At 40.8% G+C, this 11,805-nt stretch overlaps 1 protein-coding gene across 1 annotated transcript; it reads right to left on the bottom strand.

Moving 5' to 3' along the window:
* Positions 1-7,495: 7,495 nt before the first annotated feature.
* Positions 7,496-9,551, bottom strand: LOC103498097 (pentatricopeptide repeat-containing protein At5g40400). Its single transcript, XM_008460575.3, has one exon. It carries the CDS (start codon positions 9,422-9,424, stop codon positions 7,979-7,981), a length of 1,446 nt encoding a protein of 481 aa, XP_008458797.2. The 5' UTR covers positions 9,425-9,551; the 3' UTR covers positions 7,496-7,978.
* Positions 9,552-11,805: the final 2,254 nt, after the last annotated feature.

The following is an 11,805-nucleotide window of genomic DNA, read 5'->3' as shown; positions in this document are numbered from 1 at the left end:
GCCTGCAACCTCTCTCTTCTCTCCCAAAAATATCCGTATCCCTTCTGCTCTTCTCTGCTCTATTTAATTCCCCAGTACTAACTAACTGTGGACCCCCTGCTGGTCCCCGATCTCCTTGCTTTCCTCTATTCCCCCACATGCCCTCTCCTCGTTGGCTTCATGGCTATTCTCCTTACTCCCAAGTGTTCCCCCTTCATTGGCTTCATGTATCTTCTTATTTCTTCTATTATACGTGAATAGTATTGGAGACCTAGCATCACTCTCCTCCTTTAAATCCACCTTGTCCTCAAGGTGGAATTCCAGAAATTGATACTTCATATCCGCACAGTTTTCCCACGTGGCTTCATGGGGTGGCAGTCCCTTCCAACTAACCAATGCTTCCCATTCCTTGGTTGCCGGATTCTTGCGGTAACTATATACTTCCTCTGGCTGCGTTATCCACTCGTGATTTTCATTAACATACGGGTCGATTGCTTGAGCGATCTCACCATTTCCCACAGCCTTCTTTAGTTGTGATACATGAAAAACAGGGTGTACGGCTGTTGTGCTGGGAAGCTCCAGCTTATATGCAACTACACCTATTCTTTCTAATATCTAATAAGGCCCAAAGTACTTCGGGGATAACTTCTCATTCCTTTTCTTTCTAAGGGTCACTTGCCGGTATGGTCGTATCTTGAGGAAAACAAAATACCCTTCATGGAATTCCACTTCTCTCCTCTTCATATCCGCCTGCTTTTTCATTCTCTCTTGAGCTAGTTTCAAGTGTTCCTTCAGCACTCCCAGCACTACATCCCTCTCCTTCAACTGCTGGTCAAGTGTGGAGTTTGGTGTCTCCATGTCTCCATATTAGATCAGTGGTGGGGTAGTCTACCATAAACGGCTTGGAATGGGGTAATTCCTATGGAGCTGTGATAAGTGGTGTTGTACCAATATTCTGCCCAGTGTATCCATTGGCTCCATTCATTCGGTTCTCCCCACAAAAGCACCTTAGGTATGCCTCCACACTCTTGTTTACTACCTCGGTTTGCCCATCCGGTTGGGGATGGTAAGATGAGCTGCGATTCAGCTTGGTGCCCGCTAACCGGTACAGTTCCTTCCAGAAATGGCTAAGGAAAACCTTATCTCTGTCTGAAACTAGACTTGGGGTATCCGTGAAGCTTAACTACTTCTCTAACAAACGTTTCAGCAACAGTTTTGGCTGTATACGGGTGCTTAAGTAGTAAAAAGTGTGCGTACTTACTCAGCCGATCTACTACCACTAGAATCACGTCCCATCCTCTTGACTTGGGCAGGCATTCAATGAAATCCATGGAGATGTCACTCCATATTGCATCTGGTATCTTCAAGGGCATCAGGAGCCCTGCTAGGGATAGCGCTAAGGACTTATTTCTCTAGCATATTACGCATTCCTCGCAATATTTCTTGATGTCCTTCATCCCCTTCCAATACAGTTCGCCCATTGCTCTCTTATACGTCCTCAGAAAGCCCGAGTGTCCCCCAAAGATTGAGTCGTGGTACGTATGCATAATTGATGGTAATAAGGAGGAGGTACTGGAAATTACTAACCTTCCTTTAAACTTCAACACTCCCTGATGGAGCGTGTAATGTGGGATTTCTACTTTTTCTTCTTCCAGCAATCTCACGATCTCCTGCAGCTCGAGGTCTTTTCTCACTTCTTTGATTACCTCCACATCTATTATGGCCGATGCTGTGAGTTGGTTCAATTACACAGTGGGGGAGATTCTAGACAGGGCGTCAGCCACCTTGTTCTCTAAGCCCAGTTGATACACTACTTCAAAGGAATACCCCAGTAGCTTGGCGATCCATTTCTGGTACCGAGGCTGTATCACGCGTTGTTCTAACAAGAACTTCAACAACCGTTGATCTGTCTTCAACGTGAATTTTCTTCCCAACAAATACAGCCGCCATCTCTGAACCGCGAAAACCATTGCAATCAACTCCCTTTCTCCCTTTCATATACTGGCCACGCTCTATCCCTCATGCTCAACGTTTTGCTGAAATATGCTATTGGACGTCTACCTTGGGTTAAGACGGCCCCCACTCCAAACCCTAAGGCATCAGACTCGATCTCAAATGGCAGGTTAAAGTCGGGCATGGCCAGCACAGGGAGTGTCATCATGGCCATTTTCAATCTTTCAAAAGCGGCCTCCGCCTCCTCATTCCACTTGTAAGCTCCTGCCTTTAGCAGCTAGGTCAGGGGGGCAGCCATAGTACCGTAGTCTTTTACAAACCGCCAGTAGTACCCTATCAGTCCCAAAAATCCACGTATTTCCCGCACGTTGGAAGGTACCAGCCATTCACTGATAGCCTTTATCTTTTCTGGGTCCACCTCTATGCCTTTTCCCAATATGAAGTGGCCTAAATACCCGATTCGTGGTTTGGCAAAGCTGCATTTCTCCAGGTTCACGTATAACTCATTCAACTCCAACAATCCTAAGACCACCTCCAAGTGCTGCACATGTTCAACCAACCCTTGACTATAAACTAAAATGTCGTCAAAAAACACAAGAACAAAGCTCCTGAAATATGGTTTGAATGCATGATTCATCAAGGCCTAGAAGGTTGATGGAGCATTGGTCAACCCGAATGGCATTACTAAAAATTCATAGTGGCCCTCGTGGGTTCTGAAAGCCGTCTTTTCAATATCTTCAAAGCACATCTGTATCTGGTGGTATCTGGCCTTGAGATCTATCTTAGAGAACATGTTGGACCCTTTCAACTCATCAAATAGTTCTATAACTGGGATAGGGAATTTGTCCAGAATGGTTACATTATTCAAGGCTCGGTAATCTACGCAGAACCTCCAACTCCCATCCTTCTTTCTTACCAGCAATACTGGACTTGAATACAGGCTCTTGCTCGGTCGTATAATGCCAGAGGATAGCATCTCATCTACCAATCTCTCCATTTCTTCCTTCTAATGATGCGCATATCGGTAGGGTCGTACATTCACTGGGTCTGTTCCACTCTTCATATAGATATGGTGGTCTACGCTGCGCTCGGGGGGAAGTTTCTCCAGCCATTCAAACACAGCGGCAAACTTCTCCATTAGAGTGGCTAAGGGAGCCTCCGCTGCTACCCCTTTTTCATCTTCTTGTGCAGTTTCCCCCATCGGTCCCCCTTCCATGGCACGACAATCCACTAGGAATCCTTGGTCATCTGTTTCCCACGACTTCATCAGATTTTTCAGGCTCGCCCCGGTCTTGGTGAGACTCGGATCCCCTCTAATGGTGATCTTCCTGCCTTGGTGACAAAAGGACAACAACAAATTCTTCCAATCTACTTCAGTTACTCCCAAGGAGTGTAAGACACTACATTCCCAGGATGATATCCACTCCCCCCAATTCTAACGGTAAGAAGCTGTCATTTACCTTCCATTCTCCTACCCAAACCTCCACCTCATTGCAAACTCCCTTGCCCTTCACTGCTGTGCGCGAGCCTAATATCACTCCATAATAGGCGTTCCTTGTGGTGTCAATCCCAGCTTGGTCACTAGTTTCTCGACAATGAAGTTGTGAGTCACCCCACAATCGATTAAGATCATTACCTCTTCCTCCCCTATCTTCCCTTTGACCTTCATGGTTCCTGGGTTGGTTAATCCCACCATTTAGTTGATAGATAGCTCAATATTCAGGTTTTCCACGTTTTGAACTTCCACCTGTTTAATCTCAGTCTCCGCATCAAAATATTTTTCCTCCACAGTGTCCAGTTCTTCTCCCCCTTCTTTAACCAGCAGCATTCGAAGCTCCTTGTTCTCCTTGGTTTTGCACCTATGGTCAGCAAAATACTTCTCCCCACACCGAAAACACAATCCCTTTTCCCTTCGGACCTGAAACTCAGCATCGGTCAACCGTTTAGTCGGGCCATCTCGACGGTTATCTCCCGCTGCCACCTCTCTTAATGTGATAGTCCGCATTGGCCAATTGCCCACGGTCGCCAACTCTTTTGCAACTGTCGGGGCCACATTTCTAAGCTGCTCTTTCCTTTTCAAAGGTTGTGGATTCTTGTGGTTGGGTTGGGTGTCATATGCGCTAACCAGCCTGCACTCCCTTCGTATCAACTCTCTATTCTCAATTTTTAAGGCCAACTTCATCATTTGGGTCAACCCAATGGGCTCCAGGGTTTCTACTTTGGATTTCAGCCAGGTATTCAACCCATTCATGAAGGTCTCCTCCAGCACCACTGTGGGTAGGAAAGCCACCAGCGCTAACAGCTTGTCGAAACGGTTTCGGTATTCCTCAACTGTCATCTCCTGTTTGATGGTTAAGAATCGGCCTACCAATGTTCCATCTCGTATAGCCTGAAATCGCACCAGCATCTTCTGTTTCAAATCTTCCTAACCCTTGAACGCTTCACGCTCTTCTTGTGATCGGTACCAGTCAAGAGTTGGTCCATCAAAACTTATCACTGCCACCGTGAGCTTCTTAGAATCTGTTAGGTTATGTATTTTGAAGTAACGGTCCGCTCTAAACAGACATGAGTCGGGGTCCATTCCATTAGAAACCAGCATCTCCACTTTTTTAAACTTGCTACGATCGTGCGTCCGCTCCTCTGTTTTTCCTCCCTCCTTCGTTTCCGTTGCCGTCGCCTGAAGCTCGAGTTCCACCTTCGCGACTTGGCTAGTCAACCCTTCTTCCATTTTCTTTCCTGACGCATCGTCTCTAATGATCCCTTTGATGTACTTCAGGATCACTTGTTGCTATTGATACTGATTATCAATTTGTGAACTCATCTCGATGATATTTTTTGACAACAGCGCAATATTCTCCTCGATGACCAACACCCTCTGCATTCCTTGTTCCACGGCCTCTAATCGCTCTTCCACCAATTTTTCCATCGACGTTCGCTAACCCAGGTTCTGGTTCTGATACCAAATGTTAAGATACCAACTAGTACCTTACTGTTCAATTAATTTCAGCAAATAAGTACAGTCCAAAATACCCAAACACTTCGATATAATATCAAATACTCCAACGTAAGTCTTAATGACAAAGGTAACAGCAATATTCCAATATAGCTGAAAATACAAAACACACTAACAGTCTAGAAATACTCAAGACACAGCCAAACACTAGTAACAAAAACAAAGAACAAAGGAACCTGGACTCTACTCTCTCCTTCGCAAAGGAGCCTGCAGCCTCTCTCTCTTCTCTCCCCAAAAATATTCGTATCCCTTCTGCTCTTCTCTGCTCTATTTAATTCCCCACTACTAACTAACTGTGGACCCCACCTGCTGGTCCCCGATCTCCTTGCTTTCCTCTATTGCCACACGTGCCCTCTCCTCATTGGCTTCATGGCTATTCTCCTTACTCCCACGTGTTCCCCCTTCATTGGCTTCATGTATCTTCTTATTTCTTCTATTATACATGAATAGTATTGGGGGCCTAGCATACTCTCTTAACAACAATAGTAAACACAATAATTCCAAGAGACTACACATTATGGTTCTGCTGAAGTGCACCAAGTGAAAGCTTGTATCTTATTAACAACTTACAATCTTAAATTTGTCGCAGATAGTCAACACTGGATTCATGGTGTCCAAAGAATTCTCCATTACCAGGGATGCATTTCAATGCATAAACAATCATTAAACTCTTAAAACTCATCAATTACATTCAAATTTGTTACTATATTTGATTTGAGGGTGAATAGAACATTTAATTTAATTCTTCAATGTAAACCGTATGTTGAAAATATACAGAAGAAACAAAGGGGAAAATGGAAAAAAGTTCATGAAAGAGTTTTAGAACAAGCTGTAAAAATATAGAGTAAGACCAAAATTATTGTTCAAAGAACTTTACAAATGTAAATGCTATAGCTACCACCAGAATGGTTTCATCAAGTGCTGTTAACTAGCAAGTTTGAAAGCATCAACGAAAAGACCATAAGTGAATCCCATTTTGAAGTTGTTCAGTACAGCAATGGGGAAAGTTACCTTTGGTCGACTGTAATAAAATCAAGTAACATACTCGATAAGGAGAACGCATACCACAGCAGCAAAAACATCATTTACTCCTAAAGCTACAAATGACAATGAGATAGTCTGTGCCACATAATAGCAACCCAACAATGAGATTCCTCCAAAAAGGGTCCTCCTCGAAGGACTTCAAAAGTAATTTCTCAAGAGCTCAGGCACGAGTCTAATGATATCGACTAACTGATAGACCTCCAATATTATTCCAGTACAGCAGAAGAAATAAGAGAAAGGATTAGTGGGAATGGCACTATTGTAATAAATGACTATTAATAGTAAGTTTGTTAGAAGTTTGTTATGCTAGTGGAGAGTCGGTAGAAGTGGGTATAAATAGATTCTTTAGGCGGGAGATTGGGCAGTGAAGTTTTGGAGAGTTTAGTGTCTTGTTCTTCTTGAGCGGAGAAGACAAGAAGAACATTGTAATTGAATTGAGATTTACTCAATTCAATCCTTACTGTATTTGATCTTACTATCGATAAACTTCTGGGAATATATTCAAGAAATTGGTACCTATCACTAACCTACGAGGACCTCCAGTATCTTGCACAGCTTTGACACGAAAGCTACGCAGAGAGGAAGGTCGTGATTTAACCATATCATATCTCCAATACGAAGGATTCATTTTGGGAGTAAAGCCATAATTTAAGAGGCTAGTATGGACTAAATTTGCATATTGTGCCATTCAAAGTTTCACTTCCTATAAGACTGGATAAAAAAATGTTGAGAACCTGAAATCATTCAAGAGTATTTTGCTTAAACTGACGAGTCACTAATACATAGAACACAATGGCTAAAATTTGGCAAAGTTGTTAAGAAAAAAATGACCCAAGACTGCCCACAAGGCTAGTTATCATTAAATGGGGCATAAAATCAGTATAAATCAATCAATGCCTGGAATCTGAAAGGGGTTTTATATGCAAAAACAGAGGATTGGAGTTCTAATTAGACAATGAACAATGATAACAATAAGCAGCAAACGCATAGATTCAATTTCAAGAAACAATATCCACCTTTCCACCCAACTTCAGCTGAAATTTACTGTAGAAAACAAAAATTCCGCCAAACAAAGATAACAAAAAGGTTTAAATATTAACAAAAATCATCTTAGAATTGAAAATTTGAGGAAACCAGAACAGAAATGAAAGGAAAATGGGAGAAAAATAAGGGAAAATGAATACTTAGAACTCAGTTGGCAAGTTCCGCTTTGGGATGTGAGGAGCAAGAGAAGAGCTTCCTGTTGATGGAGCAAAGAGAATCATGAATTTGGAAATTGGAAATTGATGAATAGGAAAGGGTAGCTGTGCGTTTGATGAAGAGGAAACTTATGAACATCCATCATGAACATCAAATTTGGAAAGTGACCCCTTATGAACATCAAATCCCACAATCTCATAGCAAAAGAAGTTTCTAACATTTTCATCTTTCAATTCCCAGTCTTCAAGTCCATCTCTCAACTCTCAACTCACACCATTAAATGATCCAAGAATCACAAAATGAACATTGAATGAATGAGGTTAGCTCGGGAATGATTTGTCAATCGCCTTTGCTATAAGTCACCTTACACAAGACTTTGAGATTAGTCTTTCCTTATACAACTTTGAGATTAGTTAGAATCCCTCTCTCAGTGCTTGTTCTAAATCTTATGCTGCTAAATTTATCCTGCTATTGAGTCTCATGGATTTCTATACATCTGATCTTGCAGCTACATCAACTTTGTTTCATTTGTGGCATACACATCCTGTCTTGCTTCCCAGACATTATCATCTTTCAATTCACAATCTTCAAGTCCATCTTTCAACTCACTCAATTAGATGATGCCAAGATCACCAAATGAGTAAGCATTGAATGAATGATGCATTGCCTTTGCACCTTTCTTTCTATATACAGGACTTTATTCTGTTCAGAATGATTTTCTATCCACTAAATAAGGCGCCTTTAAGTGGAACAGAAATATTTCATTTAGAAAGTCATTCTAAACAGGTCTCATACCACTACTGCTTGAACTCTCTGCTCGTTGAGTCTCGTGAATTTCCAAAGTCCATGGATAATGTATTGACATGTTAAGTTATTTGGAAGAAACCCTGCTTTTAACATTCGAGTTTGCAGCTCCATCAACTTTGTTTCATTACCCATATCACAGTAAACTTTAACCAGAGAATTGAAACTTTCAGAGTCAAAGAACTGAAAATCTTTGGCAAATGAGACCAATAATGATTCTGCTTTATCAGCATTGCCTTCTTTGCAATATCCGTTTACCAATGCTCTACATATTTCATGATCTGGAAGCACTTCAGATTCAACCATTTCCTCCATTAGACCTTCACCATCTACACTTCTATTGATTTCACACATACAGTGTATGAGAGACTTATATGTATAAATGGTAGGTTTGAAATTCCTGTTTATCATTTCCGATTTCAGAAGTAGTGCCTCAGACACATTATTACTTCTACAGAAAGATTCAATAAGCTTATTGTAGATATCAGAATCAGGTTGGAATCTGTCCTCAAGAATTCTTTCGAGAAGACTTTTAGCTGCGAATGGACGATCTTCCTGACACAATGATATGATAAGATACTTGTATATATCGTGAGCAATGGTGACTCCAAGTTTCTGAATCTCTACAACCAAATTCAAAGCCGAGATCAACCTACCTTCTCTTCCATATCCTTCCACCAAAATCCTACAAGTGAAATTATCTGGGTGAATACCAATTCCGATCATATCGTGTAGCAATGATCTTGCCTCTTGCAGCATTCCATCCTTACAATATGCACCAATTAGCGTATTGTACGACACAACATCTGGATCCATTCCTCGGTCAATCATTCGATGAAATAGCTGATGGGCTTCTCTTACCCTTCCTAACCTACAAAGACCCCTCATCAAGGAAGTATATGAAACAAGATCAGGCATCACACTTCTCCTATACATTATCCTATACAAGTAAAATGCATCATCTAATCTACCTCTTCTGCAATAGCTATCGATCAAAGTATTGTAAGTCACAACATCAGGATCAAACCCCTCCTCTTCCATCTTTTCCAAGAACTCGTTAATCTTATTCACGTCCCCATCTCTACACAGAACATAAGTCAAAATATTAAAAGTATATGCATTTGAGTGAACTCCAATCCTCCCCATCTCTTCATAAAGCTCCCAACATTGGCCATCAGACTTCATCTTCGCCAGGCCATGTAGAATACAATTACAAGCAATAACGCTTGGGACAAAACCCAATTTCACCATCTTCTTAAAGCTCCAATAACTTTCATGAATCAAATCCAACTTCACATATGCCTTAATTAGCATCTCGAAGATAACAGGGTTCCAATTACAGTGCTCAGTGCACAATACCAAATTCTGAAAAACATCCTCACTACTTGAGACATCTTTAGACAACTCAATCAATTCAGACAACAACTTCATCGCTAAAGGAAATTGTCGAGACCAAGCCAAAATGTGGATAATTAGGCAATAATTGTGAGAATTAAGTCTAATATCCAAATCATATTTAACCCAATTGAAAAAAGCAAGCGCAGAGACGAAATTAGATTGGCACCTCAATAAAATCTTGGAGATTTGACAATGACCCAAGTAAGGAATAAGCCCTTTAATATTGGCTTGAAGAAGAGCTAACCTGGGGTTGTTCGTTTTAAGATGCAAAGAGACAAGTTCAACAATATTGAAGGGGTTTTGGTTTTGTGGAAGAAAATGGTAAAGAGGGTTGACGATTGATTTAGCTTCGGATTCAGGGATTGATTGCAAAAATGTCGAGGATGAAGAAGAAGATAACGTTGATTTGGAGAATGAAGAGAGGAAGAAGAAGGATTGTGAGAGTTTGGGAAGATTGGAAGCTGTAGTTCGAAGCATTGGCTATGGAAATATGGAAATTGACAGAGAAGGAAGCGATTTGCAGAACAAAAAGACTTGGGAAAATGGGAGAATTATACAGAAATTTTGATAAATTTAGCGGCGGTACCTCAGTTCTCCCGTCGGAGGAGCGGCGGGTAAGTGTGTTTATGCTCTGTTCTTTGTGAAAATTAGAAATTCTAAAAAATATCGAATAAATATTTTCAATATTTTACAATTATTCTACAAAAAAATTTGTTTTCCAAAGTAATTTTGCTAATCTTTTCCAAAGGGTTAGAAAAAAGAAACATTCTTTTATAAAAAAAATTATTACACTTGTTCTTTGTTCTCTCTTTCTGCTCGTTAGTCTTTGATATAGTTTTTCCACCAAATTCCCTTTTGCTCTCGCTCCCTAAACCATCTCATTCACTCATATTCTTTCATCGAGCTCTCTCTTTGTGATAAGGAGGGAGGCCGAGAGGAATGGAATGAAAAAGTATTGCAAGAGCAAAAAGTAGGACCAAGTATAAACGGAAAATGCGAGGAGCAATTATAAGAGGAAATACAAAGAATGTGAGCTAAAAAAGAAAATGAGGACCAAAATCGAAAGGAAAAATAGGGAGCGGGAGTGCGAGCATTGAAAAGAAAAATGCTTGCTACGACAGAGGACAAGAGAACACTAATTTTGAGAAACTAATAAATCAAATTGAATTTTGCGTTGCTCAAGATAAAGCCCAAGTACATAGAATACTAGGAGGAGAAATAAAAGAACACATGTTCCAAAAAAAAAATTAAAGGCCTGGAGTTTCTAATTGACTAGATAATTAAGTTTAATGGATAATCGAGCCGAGCTCAATTCTCTGTTCTCTAAGCCTACTAGCCAAGCTTATATAATGCCTTGCAACCTCGAGATCTAATATTTATATCCATAAATAGTATTCGTAAGTTTAATTTTCAAAAATAATACAAAACAAAAGAAATCAAATTAATATTTATCGAACAAGACTTTAATTAGTTTTTAAAACCTAATTTTGTTTCTTTAAGACATGATTAGAAAGTGAATAAAAAAATATAAAAATTTATGGATGGAAGTAAAATTTATAAGCTTCATTTTCAAGAATTAATATATTATATATGGGGCATTAGAATCCTAAGAACGTGTGAGACCCGTATCTGAATGAAAGGGTCATTTTGGGAGATAAGTGTTTAAGTGAAGAATTTTAAGGAAAACACGTTGGAACTAGGAGACACGAGGAAAGAAGATGGTGTTTTGAGGTGTAAGACAAGTCGAAGGTGTCACAATCGTAACTTCTCAACACGATTGTGCGGCACTTGCTTAGCTCAATCAGCAAGTCAGCCGTTCGAAAATCGGAATCCGCGGACAAACTCGCGGTATGACGTAGCCTCCCTCCCCGTTCTTGGGAAAATGTTTTTTATAAAATGGGAGAGAGAAAGTAAATAGTTGAAAACGTCATAAAGAAAGCATTGAAGACTGTCAATTGCAAGGAAAATAACTCAGCATGCAAAGAGAGTGACAAGGCTTGGGCGGGGGTCGGACTGTTCATGTACCCCCTATAGTACATATTGAGAATTTTGGCCTTGGCAGGCTTGCATATGAAAAAGCCGAAATGTCACACTGTGACTCGGCGACACCTAAACGAAAGAATTAACCTAAACTACTTTCAAGACATAAAGATAAAGTGATTTGGGGGTATTCGGGCATACGACCAACGGTAAATAATACGTTGGACAATTATGCCCCTGACATTCTCCCCCACTTAAACGTTGACGTCCTCGTCAACTGGCGAAGCTGGAGCTCTTCGGTCTTCTGCGTCCACGCTTCAAAATCTTCGACAGGTCTTCCACTGGTTACCTCCACGAGGGGCTTCTTCCGCTGCACCAGGAATTTATGTACCTCCCTCGTGGGCCTTCTACAAGTCCTTACTCTGTCAGCAAGG

This window comes from Cucumis melo, chromosome 9 (genome assembly GCF_025177605.1).
Source record: "Cucumis melo cultivar AY chromosome 9, USDA_Cmelo_AY_1.0, whole genome shotgun sequence".
NCBI lineage: Eukaryota > Viridiplantae > Streptophyta > Magnoliopsida > Cucurbitales > Cucurbitaceae > Cucumis > Cucumis melo.
Note: the sequence above shows the minus strand (reverse complement) of the source record. Positions and strands in the feature narration are given on the sequence as shown.